This window comes from Oncorhynchus keta, chromosome 11, assembly GCF_023373465.1.
Source record: "Oncorhynchus keta strain PuntledgeMale-10-30-2019 chromosome 11, Oket_V2, whole genome shotgun sequence".
NCBI classification, from domain to species: Eukaryota; Metazoa; Chordata; class Actinopteri; order Salmoniformes; family Salmonidae; genus Oncorhynchus; species Oncorhynchus keta.
In genome coordinates this window covers 46,063,904-46,082,108 of record NC_068431.1, presented here as the reverse complement: position 1 = coordinate 46,082,108, position 18,205 = coordinate 46,063,904, and the positions used below count along the sequence as shown (strand labels likewise).

Below are 18,205 nucleotides of genomic sequence, written 5' to 3'. Positions count from 1 at the left end.
GAGAGGTATCATTCTGTCTGCTACAAAGGATTGCTCCTTTCTGTTATCCTGAGCATGATATACACACAGTATAGCTGAATACAGCTTGAGGGAATAAACAGATCAGGAAGAACTAATTAACTCAAGACTAGGATGGGTGGAGGATAAAGATAGATGAGCAGACAAACTGGCAGACAGACAAGGCAGATAAAGGCCTGGATACTATCTAAAGACTAGGATAGTTGAACATTGCATTTTATTTTCATTCCCAACCTAATAGTTTGGCTAAGGACCTCAAAGTCCTCAGTTTGGCAATCAAAGGATTTCATTGAATAAGTCTAATATAAATCAACTGCTTTAAAAACGTATTGTTTAAAAAAAACATAAAAAAATAAAATAATTATCTAGGCCATAAACGAAAGGAAGACAAGTTGACAAGGATTGTCTCTCTGCTGCCTTTAGCTTATATTTCAAGTCTGATTTTCATTACTACTGTATCTTTCCCAATTACAAGAAATGATCAAGGGTATTTTCTATTTTCCCTCTTTTTCCTCGACTTCCTTCTCAGTAATGTGATACATTTTAATACATACATGTATATAATGTATATTCTTTAAGTTAAAATATAAGCAGTGACATAAACAACACAAAATATATGACAAAACACATCAATAAAAATAAATACTCTGTACTTGTATATATGCAATAGTAAACATGTTCAGGAGAAATATTCCACAAACAAGGAGGCCACTCAAAGAACAAAATCTTGGTGCAGTTTTGTGTCTTAATTAAAGCACACACTTTGCAGTGTTCATCTTTTAATATCTTTCCAACCATTGTCTGTTGGAAAGACAACATAGATAGATCCATGACTAAGTTCTGTTCAATAATAGTCTGCTGAATCTGTTCAGTGTTGTCTGTGTATTGTTGCTCTTGACCATCCCTCTATTGGCACCAGATCTGGTTTCATTCATTGAGTTGTAGGTTTCTGGTTTCACCCCATTTTCCTAAGAATTGGCACGATTAAACCTCGGTCACTCCTCCACCAGCCACAAGCTGCTCTATTGCACAACTCCCAAGATACAGTGTGTATATATATATATATATATATATATATATATATATATATATATATACACAGTGGGGCAAAAAAGTATTTAGTCAGCCACCAATTGTGCAAGGTATCCCACTTAAAAAGATGAGAGAGGCCTGTAATTTTCATCATAGGTACACTTAAACTATGACAGACAAAATGAGAAAAAAAATCCAGAAAATCACATTGTAGGAATTTTAATGAATTTATTTGCAAATTATGGTGGAAAATATGTATTTGGTCACCTACAAACAAACAAGATTTCTGGCTCTCACAGACCTGTAACTTCTTCTTTAATAGGCTCCTCTGTCCTCCACTCGTTATCTGTATTAATGGCACCTGTTTGAACTTGTTATCAGTAATAAAAACACCTGTCCACAACTTCAAACAGTCACACTCCAAACTCCACTATGGCCAAGTCCAAAGAGCTGTCAAAGGACACCAGAAACAAAATTGTAGACCTGCACCAGGCTGGGAAGACTGAATCTGCAATAGGTAAGCAGCTTGGTTTGAAGAAATAATAATAAATCAACTGTGGGAGCAATTATTAGGAAATGGAAGACATACAAGACCAATGAATAATCTCCCTCGATCTGGGGCTCCACGCAAGATCTCACCCCGTGGGGTCAAAATGATCACAAGTGAGCAAACGGTGGGCAAAAATCCCAGAACCACACGGGGGGACCTAGTGAATGACCTGTAGAGAGCTGGGACCAAAGTAACAAAGCCTACCATCAGCAACACACTACGCAGCCAGGGACTCAAATCCTGCAGTGCCAGACGTGTACCAGGACGACTGATCTGTGTAAAGGAAAGAATGAATGAGGCCATGTATCGTGAGATTTTGAGTGAAAACCTCCTTCCATCAGCAAGGGTATTGAAGATGAAACGTGGCTGGGTCTTTCAGCTTGACAATGATCCCAAACACACCGCCCGGGCAACGAAGGAGTGGCTTCGTAAGAAGCATTTCAAGGTCCTGGAGTGGCCTAGCCAGTCACCAGATATCAACCCCCATAGAAAATCTTTGGAGGGAGTTGAAAGTCTGTGTTGCATAGCAACAGCCCCAAAACATCACTGCTCTAGAGGAGATCTGCATGGAGGAATGGGCCAAAATACCAGCAACAGTGTGTGGAAACCTTGTGAAGACTTATAGAAAACGTTTGACCTCTGTCATTGCCAACAAAGGGTATATAACAAAGTATTGAGATAAACTTTTGTTATTGACCAAATACTTATTTTCCACCATAATTTGCAAATAAATTCATTAAAAATCCTACAATGTGATTTTCTGGATTTTTTTTCTCATTTTGTCTGTCATAGTTGAAGTGTACCTATGATGAAAATTACAGGCCTCTCTCATCTTTTTAAGTGGGAGAACTAGCACAATTGGTGGCTGACTAAATACTTTTTTGCCCCACTGTATGTATATGTATATATATTTATATATTTAATTTTTAAATGTAATTTAGACATTTCCGACCCAGTGGGGAAGAATATAAATAAACCAACAATATGGTAAGATCAGCTATCCTCTGGGCCACTTCAATTGAAACAACCAAACATATTGATAAATTGATAAAGTGCATTGGAATGCCCTCTCTGGGGCTATGGATAGTGTTTGCTGTCATAGCTGAATGGTGGGGTGTCACTGTAGTTGTTTCTATTCTGGTTCTGCATGCATTATGGATTTTGTAAATGACAGCCTTGAGTCAGACCAGGACTCATTGCACTTCCTTAACTTCTGTAATGCTCTAATGCTCTATACCACAAGCATCACATGAGCCATCTGATTACAGTGGATCATGGTAAATAATGATATATAAGCATTATATAAAAACTTGCCACATAATTACAAATGGTATTGGATGAGGATTAGGTTGACCAAAAATGGGACTATTTATGAGTTAACCAATCAAATGATTTATTCTATAATCTCTATAAAGTGCACAATTTCAATATTTTATTCTTAATCTATGCCAATAGGGACATTCTGTCAATCAGCATTCCCCTCTTTGTTGCTCTACCTTTAGTTTCTCCTTCACAAAACTATGGCTGGCCCAATGCTGGTTTCCTCCTCCCCTCCCCTCCGTATCCCGCTGTCAGACCTGGGTCTCCAGGCCGCTGAGTTTGGGGGTCAGGATGCGAGGAGTGACCCCGGAGTTGAGGTCCCTCTCAAACTCCAGTAGCTGACCCATGAAGTTGAGGTTGGGAGACACCACAGGACGACGGCCACGCACATACTTGTAGGCATCAGTCATGGTCATAAGGGTGTGCTTCATCAGGTAGGCGATGACGATGGTTGCCGAACGGGACACGCCCGCTTGACAGTGAATCAACACTCCTCGCCCACTCTGGTGAGCCTCCTCTGTGGATGAAAATAGGTGGCTATCAGATTCCTGTCAAGGATGATCACTGGAATTCATCTATTCCACAGCTTTTTCTGGATCTGACTCTCCAGTACTCCCATCTTCCCTTTTGATCCATTTATAGCTTCCTAAATGTCTCTCCAGTCAAAAACTTTGAAATCAGAGAACGAGATCAAAGGAAAGACTTCACATAGAAATCATCATGATCCTCTCCTTATCTCAGTGCTAAAATACTTCTAAGCTCAGAGAGATAAAGACTGAAAGACAGGAACGGGGAGAGTGGGTGAGTTAGAAAATTAAGGTAGATCAGGGGTGTCAAACATATGGCCCACGGGCCGGATCCGGTCCAGCAAGGGGGTCCAATCTGGCCAGCGGGTGTTTTGATTTTGATTTTATTTTTATCTACAGTTTATACATGTACAGTGTCTTCAGAAAGTATTCACACCCCTTGACTTATTGCACATTTTGTTGTGTTAGACAGAATTCAAAATAAAAAATAAAATAAAAAAGTCAATACTTTGCAGAAGCACCTTTGGCAGCGATTACAGCTGTGAGTCTTTTTGAGTAAGTCTCTAAGAGCTTTCCACACCTGGATTGTGCAACATTTGCCCATTGTTCTTTTAAAAAGGATTCAAGTTCTGTCAAAATCAGTGTTGATCCTTGTTAGACAACCATTTTCAGGTGTTGTCATAGATTTTCAAGTAGATTTAAGTCGAAACTATAACTGGCCACTCGGGAACATTCACTGTCTTCTTGGTAAGCAACTCCAGAGTGGGTTTTTAGCAATTTTTTATAGGTTAATATCCTGCTGACAAGTGAATTCATTGATTACAAGCATACTCATAACATGATGCAGCCACTATGCTTGAAAATATGGAAAGTGGTACCCAGCAATGTGCTGTATTGGATTTGCCCCAAGCATAACATTTTATATTCAGGACAAAAAGTGAATTGCTTTGCAACATTTTGGGATATTTTTTATTCTGTACAGGCTTCTTTCTTTTCACTCTGTCACTTAGGTTAGTATTCTGGAGTAGCTACAATGTTGTTGATCCATCTTCAGTTTTCTCCTATCACAACAATTAAACTCTGTAATTGTTTTAAAGTCACCATTGGCCTCATGGTAAAATCCCTGAGCGATTTCCTTCCTCTACGGCAACTGAGTTAGGAAAGACACCTGTATCTTTGTAGTGACTGCGTGTATTTATACACCACCTAAAGTGTAATTAATAACTTCATCATGCTCAAAGGGATATTCAATGTCTGCTTTTTTATTTCTACCAATAGGTGCCCTTCTTTGTGTGGCATTGGTAAACCTCCCTGGTCCGAGGTAGTCATTAAAAAATAATGTTAAACACTATTATTGCACACAGAGTGAGTCTATACAACTTATTATGTGACTTGTTAAGCAACTTTTACTCCTGAACTTTAGGGTTGCCATAACAAAGGTGTTGAATACTTATTGACCCTACAGATATACATTTTTTATTAATTTCAAAAAATGTAGAAAAACATAACTGTACTTTGACATTATCGGGTATTGTGCGTTGGCCGGTGATAAAAAAAGTTTCAATTTAATAAATGTTTAATTCTGGCTGTAGCACAACAAAATGTGTGTTGTTTAAAATGACTAAAACCAAATCGAAACTTTGTAGAAATTATAATGGACCCTACAATACAAATCAAATCAAATGTTATTTGTCACATACACATGGTTAGCAGATGTTAATGCGAGTGATGTTAAATGTTTGTGCTTCTAGTTCCGACAGTGCAGTAATATCTAACAATTAATCTAACAATTCCCCAATAACTACCTAATACACACAAATCTAAAGGGGTGAACAAGAATATGTACATATAAATACAGTTGAAGTCGGAAGTTTACATACACCTTAGCCAAATAACTGAGCTAAACGACTACCGCCCCGTAGCACTCACTTCCGTCATCATGAAGTGCTTTGAGAGACTAGTCAAGGACCATATCACCTCCACCCTACCTGACACCCTAGACCCACTCCAATTTGCTTACTGCCCAAATAGGTCCACAGACGATGCAATCTCAACCACACTGCACACTGCCCTAACCCACCTGGACAAGAGGAATACCTATGTGAGAATGCTGTTCATCGACTACAGCTCGGCATTCAACACCATAGTACCCTCCAAGCTCGTCATCAAGCTCGAGACCCTGGGTCTCGACCCCGCCCTGTGCAACTGGGTACTGGACTTCCTGACGGGCCACCCCCAGGTGGTGAGGGTAGGCAACAACATCTCCTCCCCGCTGATCCTCAACACGGGGGCCCCACAAGGGTGCGTTCTGAGCCTTCTCCTGTACTCCCTGTTCACCCACGACTGCGTGGCCCGCACACCTCCAACTCAATCATCAAGTTTGCGGACGACACAACAGTGGTAGGCTTGATTACCAACAACGACGAGACGGCCTACAGAGAGGAGGTGAGGGCCCTCGGAGTGTGGTGTCAGGAAAATAACCTCACACTCAACGTCAACAAAACTAAGGAGATGATTGTGGACTTCAGGAAACAGCAGAGGGAACACCCCCCTATCCACATCGATGGAACAGTAGTGGAGAGGGTAGCAAGTTTTAAGTTCCTCGGCATACACATCACAGACAAACTGAATTGGTCCACTCACACTGACAGCGTCGTGAAGAAGGCGCAGCAGCGCCTCTTCAACCTCAGGAGGCTGAAGAAATTCGGCTTGTCACCAAAAGCACTCACAAACTTCTACAGATGCACAATCGAGAGCATCCTGGCGGGCTGTATCACCGCCTGGTACGGCAACTGCTCCGCCCTCAACCGTAAGGCTCTCCAGAGGGTAGTGAGGTCTGCACAACGCATCACCGGGGCAAACTACCTGCCCTTCAGGACACCTACACCACCCGATGTTACAGGAAGGCCATAAAGATCATCAAGGACATCAACCACCCGAACCACTGCCTGTTCACCCCGCTATCATCCAGAAGGCGAGGTCAGTACAGGTGCATCAAAGCTGGGACCGAGAGACTGAAAAACAGCTTCTATCTCAAGGCCATCAGACTGTTAAACAGCCACCACTAACATTGAGTGGCTGCTGCCAACACACTGTCATTGACACTGACCCAACTCCAGCCACTTTAATAATGGGAATTGATGGGAAATGATGTAAATATATCACTAGCCACTTTAAACAATGCTACCTTATATAATGTTACTTACCCTACATTATTCATCTCATATGCATACGTATATAATGTACTCTACATCATCGACTGCATCCTTATGTAATACATGTATAACTAGCCACTTTAACTATGCCACTTTGTTTACTTTGTCTACATACTCATCTCATATGTATATACTGTACTCGATACCATCTACTGTATGCTGCTCTGTACCATCACTCATTCATATATCCTTATGTACATATTCCTTATCCCCTTACACTGTGTATAAGACAGTAGTTTGGGAATTGTTAGTTAGATTACTTGTTGGTTATCACTGCATTGTCGGAACTAGAAGCACAAGCATTTCGCTACACTCGCATTAACATCTGCTAACCATGTGTATGTGACAAATAAAATTTGATTCGATTTGATTTGATTTGAAATACATTTAAATTCAGTTTTTCACAATTGCTGACATTTAATCCTAGTAAAAAGTCCCTGTTGTAGGTCAGTTAGGATCAACACTTTATTTTAAGAATGTGAAATGTCAGAATAATGGTAGAGAAAATTATTTATTTCAGATTATATTTCATCACATTCCCCAGTGTTTCAGAAGTTTACATACACTCAATTAGTATTTGGTAGTGTAACGGATGTGAAACGCTAGCTTAGTTAGCGGTGGTTCGCGCTAAATAGCGTTTCAATCGGTGACGTCACTTGCTCTGAGACCTTGAAGTAGTAGTTCCCCTTGCTCTGCAAGGGCCGTGGCTTTTGTGGAGCAATGGGTAACGATGCTTCGTGGGTGACTGTTGTTGATGTGTGCAGAGGGTCCCTGGTTCGCGCCCGGGTATGGGCGAGGGGACGGTCTAAAGTTATACTGTTACAGTAGCATTGCCTTTAAATTGTTTAACTTGGGTCAAACGTTTCGGGTATCCTTCCACAAGCTTCCCACAATAAGTTGGGTGAATTTTGGCCCATTCCTCCTGACAGAGCTGGTGTAACTGAGTCAGGTTTCTAGGCCTCCTTGCTCGCACATGCTTTTTCAGTTCTGCCCACAGTTCTGGCCACTCCAATACCTTGACTTTGTTGTTCTTAAGTTATTTTGCCACAACTTTAGAAGTATGCTTGGGGTCATTGTCCACTTGGAAGACCCATTTGCGAACAAGCTTTAACTTCTTGACTGATGTCTTGAAATGTTGCTTCAATATATCCACATAATTTTACTTAGATGATGCCATCTATTTTGTGAAGTGCACCAGCCCCTCCTGCAGCAAAGCACCCCCACAACATGATGCTGCCACCCCCGTGCTTCATGGTTGGGATGGTGTTCTTCGGCTTGCAAGCCTCACCCTTTTTCCTCCAAACATAACGATGGTCATTACGGCCAAACAGTTATATTTTTGTTTCATCAGACCAGTGGACATTTCTCCAAAAAGTACGATCTTTGTCCCCATGTGCAGTTGCCAACCGTAGTCTGGCTTTTTTATGGCAGTTTTGGAGCAGTGGCTTCTTCCTTGCTGAGCGGCCTTTCAGGATATGTCGATATCGGACTCGTTTTTACTGTGGACATAGATACTTTTGTACCTGTTTCCTCCAGCATCTTCACAAAGTCCTTTGCTGTTGTTCTGGGATTGATTTGCACTTTTTGCACCAAAGTACATTCATCTCTAGGAGACAGAACGTGTCTCCTTCCTGAGCGGTATGATGGGTGCATGGTCCCATGGTGTTTATACTTGCGTATTATTGTTTCTACAGATGAATGTGGTTCCTTCAGGTGTTTGGAAATTGCTCCCAAGGATGAACCAGACTTGTGGAGGTCTACAATTTGTTTTCTGAGGTCTTGGCTGATTTCTTTTGATTTTCCCATGATGACAAGCAAAGAGGCACTGAGTTTGAAGGTAGGCCTTGAAGTACAACCACAGGTCCACCACCAATTGACTAAAATGATGTAAATTAGCCCATCAGAAGCTTCTAAAGCCATGACATCATTTTCTGGATTTTTCCAAGCTGTTTAAAGGCACAGTCAACTTAGTGTATGTAAACTTCTGACCCACTGGAATTGTGATACAGTGAATTATAAGTTAAATAATCTGTCTGTAAAGAATTGTTGGAAAAATTACTTGTGTCATGCACAAGAAATTTGTGGAGTGATTGAAAAACTAGTTTTAATGACTCAACCTAAGTGTATGTAAACTTCCGACTGCAACTGTATATGGATGAGCGATGGCGACACAGTTTCTTGATTGTGTCAGGCTTGCTAATAATCACCGAAATGAAAAGTAGACAGTCAGGGAGCATAGACAATTCCCAAAACTATGGATAGAAGACCAGTCCCTGGGGCAAAATGAGTTTGACACCCCTTAGGTAGATACTGCTCAACTCACCGATGAACTCAAACACCTCCTCAAAGTACTGTCGTAGGTTCTGCTTGCTGTTGTCGGTAGCCGGTAGCCGTTTGTAGCGTACCAGGCCGGAGCCGAGGTGGTAGAGGGGCAGGTGTGTGGTGACGTTGACTACGTAGCCGATGTTGAGTCGCAGCAGCAGGTCCAGGTCCTGGGCATCCCTCTCGTTGCCCAGGAAGAGGAATGGTAGGATGGGGCTGACCACCGCATTCTCCACGTCAGGGGTCATCCCATTCTCATCTGACAGGGAAGCCGGTAGCGAGGAGGAGAGCGGCAGAGTGAGGTGCACTGGGAGAGGACAACACAATGCAGTGAGAGATTGCTGTTAGAAAGGACAATTTCATTTGATTTGGATCACTGACAGGCATTCACCCTGAAGTATACCAGAGTTAGACTCAGAGAAAATAAATCAAGCATCAGAGATAGAAATACTTATGAAGAGATGTGTGAATGACGGAGAGACAATGAAAGTGTACAATATATCTCATTTATGGTTTTTGTTGAGTAGGAGTATCATTGAAAATCACTTTACTCCTGCAGAGCAAAGAAGTTTGCAGCTCTGAGGAACTGCTAATGCTTTCATCATTTCATACATGTTCTCCAAACAGGAGGGAAACGTACAGATATGAAAAAGCTTCTGAAACTTGTGATTCTTTATTCTATACTCTATGTCATCAACAGATCCGGCAGTCACTTAACAGAGTGGAGGAGGCTACAGTTATGTAACTATTAAGAAAAGAGAGTACATCATATCTTTTTGGGCTTTGTCATTTAAATGAGAACAGCTTAATCTCCCACTGACAGGGTTCAGTTTTAATTAATTCAGCTATTCTAATCTCCCGCTCTGATCAGCTCTCTTTGCATTCCAATCACCATCCCTCCATTTTGCTCCTCTCTGTCTCTTTTTACAGTGGAGCCCAGGCTATAATTAAGTCATTATCCCTGGGATCCTTTTAAACAACCAACATGTTAGAATAACATATAAAATGAGATTGGCAGGAAAGGAAGTAGATTTCAAAGATAGGCGAGGGAAGCATGGAGAAAGAGAGACAGTCAGGAGAATAAGAATAGGATGAAAGAGATTTTCTCCCTAAAATGGTAATTTATGCAGTCAGACAGTAAAGCTGGTCTCTCAATTGGGAATTTTGTTTCTGTAACTATCTCTGCCAAAAATCTGCAGAAGTATAGCCTAAGAGACTGAAACAAAAACCAGTGTATGACACCCTTACCTCTGCCGCTCTCTTCGTCCTGCTCTCTGTTGAGTGAGTTGAGGACCAGGTGAAGGGACTGGGCGGAGGGGAGGGAATGGCGTCCGTCTGCATCTCTCTGTCTGGGTTTGGGTTTGAGGAGAGTGCTGGGAGCTGACGGTGGGGGTGAGAAGGAGGGAGGGGATTGGGGAGAGGGGGTGCAGGGGGAAGGGGTGCGAGGGTATGTAATATTGCCTTCCTGCCCCATGCCATCCACCTTGCCTGACTCCCCACCTTTGTTCCAGAGCCTCTTTAGGGAGTCCTGGTCTGGATCTCGCCCAGGCCCAGACCCAATAAAATCTAGGACGGCCATCTTGCCCTGCTGAAGCCGGCGTCGGCCAGCGTGGTCTGTTATCTGATTCCGGGTGAACTCCAATAGGTTCCTACAGTCCAGGGTGACAGGGCTGGTTCCGTTGCTGCTGTTTTGGTTCTGACCCACACTTGTCTTCCCCACTCCCATCCCCATCCCTGCACAGCTCTGCTGGTTCTGTTGGGTTTTAGACCCGGTCATCTTTTTCGCCAGCTCCTCAGGCCAGATTGTGCGCACGCTGTAATCATCATCATCAGTGGGGAATACTCCCATGGGGGGCCCTGCCCCTACACCCCTGCCCATACCAGGGGGCTTGCCGCCCCGACGGGGGTTGAAGGTGACAACTATAGGGTCGCTGCTACAATAGCTGCAGGTAGAGCTGCCGGCCTGACTGGCTTTGGGGTTGCAGCCACTCACACAACTCTGTAAGGCTCGCAGCGGGGCTGAGGAGGATAATGGGGTACAGGGCAGGCATCCCCCCACCAGTTTTTTGCGGAATGCAGCAGGACTCTCAAAGGCGCCAGCCTCCCCGGAGCAGGAGGCACATCGCAGGGGTCTAAGCAAGCCCGTGCGGCAGTCCGACACAGTGCTGTTGGAGGATGAGGTGTTGGTGGTGGAGGCTGTGGACAAACATCCCCCAAGAGTTCTTAATCCCATTGCTGCGCCCCCTCTGTGGTTCACACCTACAACCCCGTGGCTGTGGCCACAGGAGAAAGAGGAAGACGGACTCCCCCCACCCCTCTGGCAGCCAGCAGAACGTCCCCTGGCCCCCCTGCAGCGGACCAGCTTCCAGCAGCCACAGCTGAAGGGATGGGAGAAGTCGATGGTACAGGTGTGGTCTGGGCTGGGGAAACCTCCACGGGAGGAACAGGGGGAGAGGGGTAGGCCGTGGAGGATCTGAGGACGATGGTCCCTGCCGCGGGATGGACGAGACTGGTTGAGGGGTTGCTGAAACGAGGTAGGAGCACGGGGGTGGTGGGAGGGAGGGGGGGCAGGGTAGTGGGAGTTTAGAACAGCGGCATGGGGCACAGGGACAGAGTTGTGGTGGCCGGGCAGGCTGTGGGGGTTGGGGTTTTGATGGACAGGTCCCAGTTTGGAATTCTCTTTGTTACCCACGTAGGGCACTTCCCGGGCACCTCTGGGGGGGAAGCTGGCAGAGCAGACTTTGGAGGACACGTTCTGCACCTTCTCTCTTCTGGACTTGGACTGCTGTCTCTGAGATGGGACAAACTCTAAGACTCCTCCCGGGGACACAGACAGATTATTCTGATGGTGACTGCCTGGTGAGGCTTGTCTCTGGTTCTGTGGGTGGTTTTGGAGTTGCTGCACTGCTCCTCCAGGCTTCCCTGATGTTCCTCCAGTGTTTTTCTCCCCGTATCCTGGATCCAAGCGCAACGAAACCCTTTTTTTGCTCCCCTTCACACTCCCACTGCGAACTAAAGAGTTGCTGTGCCCCACTCCTTTTGTTCCTTTGTTCACAGATAACTTGATGTCGATCGTATGTGTGTGTTGGTGTGGACTAGGGCCAAGAGTCACTGTCCCGTTGCTGTGACAGTGGCTAGGGGTGTGTCTGGTACCCTCTGAGACAATGGCCTTGTCGACCTTGGTTTTCTGCAGATGGGATGATGATCTGCGCTTGCATTCCAAAGACAGTGAGTTCGAGGAGGGAGGATTGGGGTAGGACTGAGGAGGGTGGGGATGAGAAGGGCGGGAGAGAAGTTTGTTGCTATGGGCTGTTATATGGGAGTGGGGCTGTGGGGAGGACCCAGGTAGGGCCAAGTTTTTAGGGCGCTGAATAACCACTATGCGCTCGTCAAGAGGGAGTGGAGGCATCTGGGTTTACGCAAAGCTGTGTGTGTGTGTAAGAGATAGGGGAGAAAGAAACAGAGAAACAATGTCAAGATTGTATTCAGATAACATTTTTAAATGACTGTTGGCATCAACATCATTACATTTTTTGAATTTGAAGCCACATTTACATCACATCTGTCCTACGCCAGAGTAATGACCAGTGGAACAAGCAAGCTATGTAACTACCTTGCAACAGACTAGGTATGGAGTATGGTGTTATGGACAATTCCCACATTTGCTCTTGCTTTTGGTTTAATCTTGAACAAAACGCTCTTTGGCCAATACTATGAAACAGTCTCTATACATACCTAGTGAACAAGGTATTTACATGTGTTATTCCCTTATAGATAACACATAATAAAGCCATTTAATGTAAATTGTTGCAGAGTTCGAATTCAAGAAGAACACATCCCCGTGACTATTACTTGACTACTGCTGCCAACCACCGTAGTGAACGATCAGAAGAATATGCGAAGCATATTTAATATACATATATAATCCATTGGATTTGGAAAGAAATACAGCAAAAACACACAGTAATGAAATCAAAACCAAAAGACCAAAATACAGCCTTTATGGTTTTGTCAAAACAGAAACCACTGTTTTAAGAACATTTTGTTGAAATTGAAGTTAGCTCAATCGAATGGTTGAAGCAATGAGGTAGAACCAAATAAACAGACAAATATATCTCCCTGTTAGAGAAGGCCCTTTACCATAGCAAAACAGACTAGAGAGCTGGCTGTTACTGCCACAGGCACTGAATGACCATCGATGTACGTGTCGTAACCTATAAATAAGCACTTCGTCATGAAATACTTGAATAAAGACTGGAGAAGAGATGACATTTTGGGCAAAGCTTTAGATATTGTATTATCATTATCATGTGATTCTACCCTTTAAATAAAGACAGTAAAATTGATGCCTAATTCTCATTGGTACTAAAGACTTTTGTCATCTACTAAGCTCTACTTACGATGACAAAACCCATTAATTAGCTTTTTTTTGTTGCATTAAAGAAGATTCTATGGGACAGGGCAGTACAGAGAGATAACGAGCGAGAGAAAGGTTGGGAGAGAAATAGAGAGACGGGAGGACAGCGAGATAAAGACAGAATATGACGTGACAGGGTAGACCACAGACTAGACAGGAGGAAGATACATGGCAAAAGGCACTAATGATTATTCACTCCCAAGCAACACACATAGTGACCCATAGACAAAGCACACCATGCTTGCGTTTTTCCACATGCATACGTCCACGCACAGAGCTTGGTGATGGCATCCTCATCTTTTTCCCTTTTTCAGCCTTGCCTTCGTAGCCTGTGGTGGAGGGGGGGCGGGGTTACATTGACCCAGTTTTGTCATGGTGGAAGCCAACATCACTCTGATCACTTTTCACTCACACATTGTAAACACCTCATCAGCACATAAATGAACACAGTGTAGCGGTGTATTGGTCCTTTTGAATCATACTGTCAAAAGATCAGTCAGACCAAAAACACAGTGCAAATCACAAAAACATACTTAAGCAAATGCTTGCAGCAAGCAATGCCTCTAGAGATCGTTGTCATCATCATCATTGTTCATTGGTGCCATTCTGACCATTACTGTCAGCATATCTACAATTGCAGCCAGTAGTCCTACATACATTGTGTGAAAGGAATGTGGAGGCTTGATAAAGGGTGTAAAAGTAATGTTTTTGCTACAGAATAAGAACATAGGCTTAGATACAACGCTTCGGGTGTGCAGAAGACTGACTTCCACCCGCTATACCATTATGTGATCATTGTCACGGCGATAGAATGGCTAGAACATTTTTGAAATTCTGTCCCTGAATGTCACAAATGTGAATGTAGAGAGGTGACCTGATGATTAGTCTCAGTCTGAAGTAGAGGACCATGTTGGACTCACAAGGCACTGTCTGTCTCTTTAGCATCTTTCACCACATACAGTGCATTCAGAAAGTATTCAGACCCCTTCCCTTTTTCCACATTTTGTTACGTTACAGCCTTATTCTAAAATTGATTAAATACATGTTTTCCTTATCAATCTATACACAATATCCCATGATGACAAAGCGAAAACAGATTTTTTGATTTTTTTGCAAATCAAAAACAAAAAAACAAAAACAGAAATACCTTATTTACATTTGCTATGAGACTCGAAATTGAGCTCAGGTGCATCCTGTTTCCGTTGATCATTCTTGATGTTTATATAACTTCATTGGAGTCCACCTGTGGAAAAATTATATTGACTGGACATGATTTGGGAAGGCACACACCTGTCCTTATAAGGTCCCACAGTTGACAGTGCATGTCAGAGCAAAAACCAAGCCATGAGGTCGAAGGAATTGTCCGTAGAGCTTCGAGGCAGGATAGTGTCAAGGCACTGACCTGGGGAAGGGTACCAAAACATTTCTGCAGCATTGATGGTCCCCAAGAACACAGTGGTCGCCATCATTCTTAAATGGAAGATGTTTGGATCCAACACAACTCTTCCTAGAGCTGGCCGCCCGGTCAAACAGAACAATCGTGGGAGAAGGGCCTTGGTCAGGGAAGTGACCAAGAACTCGATGGTCACTATGACAGAGTTCCAGAAGGACAACCATCTCTGCAGCAATCCACCAATCGGGACTTTATGGTAGAGTGGCCAGACCATTGGTCATCCTTGAGATGTTTCTACAACTTAATTGGAGGCCACCTGTGGTAAATTAAATTGATTGGATATGATTTGGAAAGGCACACACCTGTCAAATATAGGGTCCCACAGTTGACAGTTGTCCGTAGAGCTCAGAGAAAGGATTGTGTAGAGGCACAGATCTGGGGAAGGGTACTAAAACATTTCTGCTTCATTGAAGGTCCCCATGAACACAGTGACCTCCATCATTCCTTAAATGGAAGAAGTTTGGAACCACCCATCCAAACTATGCAATTGGGGGAGTTGACCAAGAACCAGATGGATACTCTGACAGAGCTCCATTGTTCCTCTGTGGAGATGGGGGAAACTTCCAGAAGAACAACCATCTCTGCAGCACTCCACCAATCAGGCCTGTCTGATGAAAGCAAGATTGAACTCTTTGGCCTGAATGCCAATCGTCACGCCTGGAGGAAAACTGGCACCATCTCTACGGTGAAGCATGGTGGTGGCAGCATCATGCTGTGGGGATGTTTTTCAGCGGCAGTGACCGGGAGACTAGTCAGGATTGAGGGAAAGATGAACGGAGCAAAGTACAGAGAGATCCTTGATGAAAACCTGCTCCAGAGCGCTCAGGACCTTAGACTGGGGCGAAGGTTCACCTTCCAATAGGACAACGACTCTAAGCACACAGCCAAGACAACACAGGAATGGTTTCGGGAGAAGTGTCTGAATGTCCTTGAGTGGCCAGGCAGAGCCCGGACTCAAACCATTTCTAACATCTCTGGAGAGACCTGAAACTATCTGTGCATCAAGGGCTGTAATCGCTGCCCAATGTGCTTCAACAAAGTACTGAGTAAAGGGTCTGAGTATTTATGTAAATGTGATATTTCTGGGAGTTTTTTGTAATAAATTTGCTAAATAACCTAAAAACTAGTTTTTTCTTTGTTATTATGGTGTGTAGATTGATGAGGTGGAAAAAACAATTTAACCCATTTTAGAATAAGGCTGTAACAAAATGTGGAAAAAGTCAAGGGGTCTGAATACTTTCAGAATGCACTGTATCATCTGTTATGGCACATCAGTCTACTGCTGAAATTATATCAAATTGTGAGGCCTATTTGAAGCCTTCCGTGACCTCTGGTCACCTATCTACACATTCATACAAAGACCTACCTGCAACACTATTTATCCCGGTTTGCTGTGGACAAATAACGGCATGCTGCGCCTGCAAGGTAAGGAGAATAATAACAACGGGCATTGGTGAAAAAAACATAATAAATTGACTGCTAATAACAGAGGAAGACAATAACTTAAATAAGGTGAAATCACAAGAGAGTGAAATTATTTTGTGCATTGTCGCACATCCTTATGCTTAGGGTCCCATCTCTCTGTAGATGGCAGGGAAGAAGATGAAGTCTCCTCTCATCTCCATGAGCAGCGTTTGCCCTTTGTTCGCATATAGGATATAGATATGCTGAAATGATTAGACCTAGGCTATATAAAAACAGCCAAAATTAGAATACATACTAGTATTGAATAGTGACTTGCAAAAACGAACATCATGTAAATAATTAATAAGAAAACCATGCAAAAAAGATATATATATAAAAAATAATGGTTATGGCCTTGTAGCATGTATGTCCCACAACTCCAGCATTAGGCCATGGAAAATGAATCATCATCATCCATTATCACTTTCACTCTCTACAGTCCTGATAAATAATATGACTTATTTTGGCAAAAACTGTAGAGATTGAGGGTTGGTGGTATTATCCTCTGCTGGGCAGTTCATAAGTAATGAAGGTGAATTTAATCAAATTGATTCGTAGTGTCGCGTCAAATGGATTACATAGCGTCCGGTGTCTCAGGAAAGGGAAAACTAGTCTGAGGACATCACTGTTCTTAGGAGTCTAGTCTGTGAGACCAGGCTGCATCCTAACGTATTGGCGTGTTTCTTATATGCATAAGTGTGTAACACGTAGCCATAGTGCTGGATCCTCATGTGTCAACAATAGCCTATAATATTCAAAGTAATTGTATATCAGACATGAGTCTTGTTCTTCGGGATACTTTACGCCTGGTTAAAGGTTTAAAATAAACTCACTTACGTTAGGATTGACAATTCCGGTGTATCTTCATGCTCTCCGTGTAATATAATTATTTACATTTTCATTGATGTTGTCCAGACATTTCTTTGGTTAACGGTATCCTCTTCTACACTGGAGGACCTATCACATTTTGCGGATCCGTTTTCCGTGCAAGAATAAGCTTGCATATAAAAATAGAGGACCTACGACACTAAGCATCTATTATTGATAACAAAAAATAAAAAAATATCACCACTATAAAAAGTGTCAGTGCTTGGGCATGTGTCAATGTGCTCTCGGCTGTATATGTGAATGAGAGCGAGGAAGACACTAAGACAGGCGGTGCTGTATGGAGGTGGGGTCTGTGGTCTGTGCAGTGGATGACATCATTCCAGACCAATGGCAAGAAAAATGTTACAAGGCAGCCAGCAAATTAAGCTTCGTTTTAAGCACGTGTGCAGTATAAAGTGGTATTCTCCAATGTCATTCGACGGGGTGGGAGGCAGGCCTATTATAAGCCAGTGTTGTGCTGAAATTATGTAACGGTGAAAGCTTGAATAAAATCGATTGTGTCATTGTAGTTATAGAACTAGAACATTTCGTTTCAGCCATTGTTCAACCTCTTCTTGACCTAGCCTACATAACCTACAAATAAGGTCTGTGTCTATCAGACACAAATAAACACACACACATACAACATGGTGTTTTTATTTTTTAACGATATACAGTCAGGTCCCAAATTGTTGGCACCCTTGAAAAAGATGAGCAAAAAAGAATGTATAAAATATTACAAATACGGAGCTATATTTTTAGCACAAAAAAGCACAATAATATTATTTTATACTAATACAATTGCTCAGAGAAAGAGACTTTGTTTTAACAAGTGATACTATTTAAAAAAAAATATATATATGGGTCAAAATGATTGGCACCCATGTTTCAATACATCAGCTTGCGAGGATAACGGTTCTGAGCCTTTAACATTTTTTTTAATGATATTGGAGAACACATTGGGGGGGATCTTAGACCATTCCTCCATACACAATCTGTCCAGATCCTTGATATCCTTCG

The 18,205-nt window shown here is 42.9% G+C and overlaps 1 protein-coding gene across 2 annotated transcripts; it reads right to left on the bottom strand.

The window, feature by feature from the left end:
- Window positions 1–1,252: 1,252 nt before the first annotated feature.
- On the bottom strand, window positions 1,253–17,475 carry LOC118390756 (uncharacterized). Of its 2 annotated transcripts, XM_052457325.1 has the most exons (6): window positions 17,156–17,475; window positions 16,221–16,272; window positions 13,638–13,730; window positions 10,233–12,409; window positions 8,986–9,291; window positions 1,253–3,437 (listed from the first exon to the last, which is right to left on the bottom strand). In XM_052457325.1, exons 4-6 carry the CDS (start codon window positions 12,391–12,393, stop codon window positions 3,172–3,174), a joined length of 2,733 nt encoding a protein of 910 aa, XP_052313285.1. In that variant the 5' UTR covers window positions 12,394–12,409; window positions 13,638–13,730; window positions 16,221–16,272; window positions 17,156–17,475; the 3' UTR covers window positions 1,253–3,171. The 2 variants fall into 2 exon arrangements, with proteins under 2 accessions (XP_052313285.1, XP_035637362.1); XM_035781469.2 differs by lacking the exon at window positions 13,638–13,730.
- Window positions 17,476–18,205: the final 730 nt, after the last annotated feature.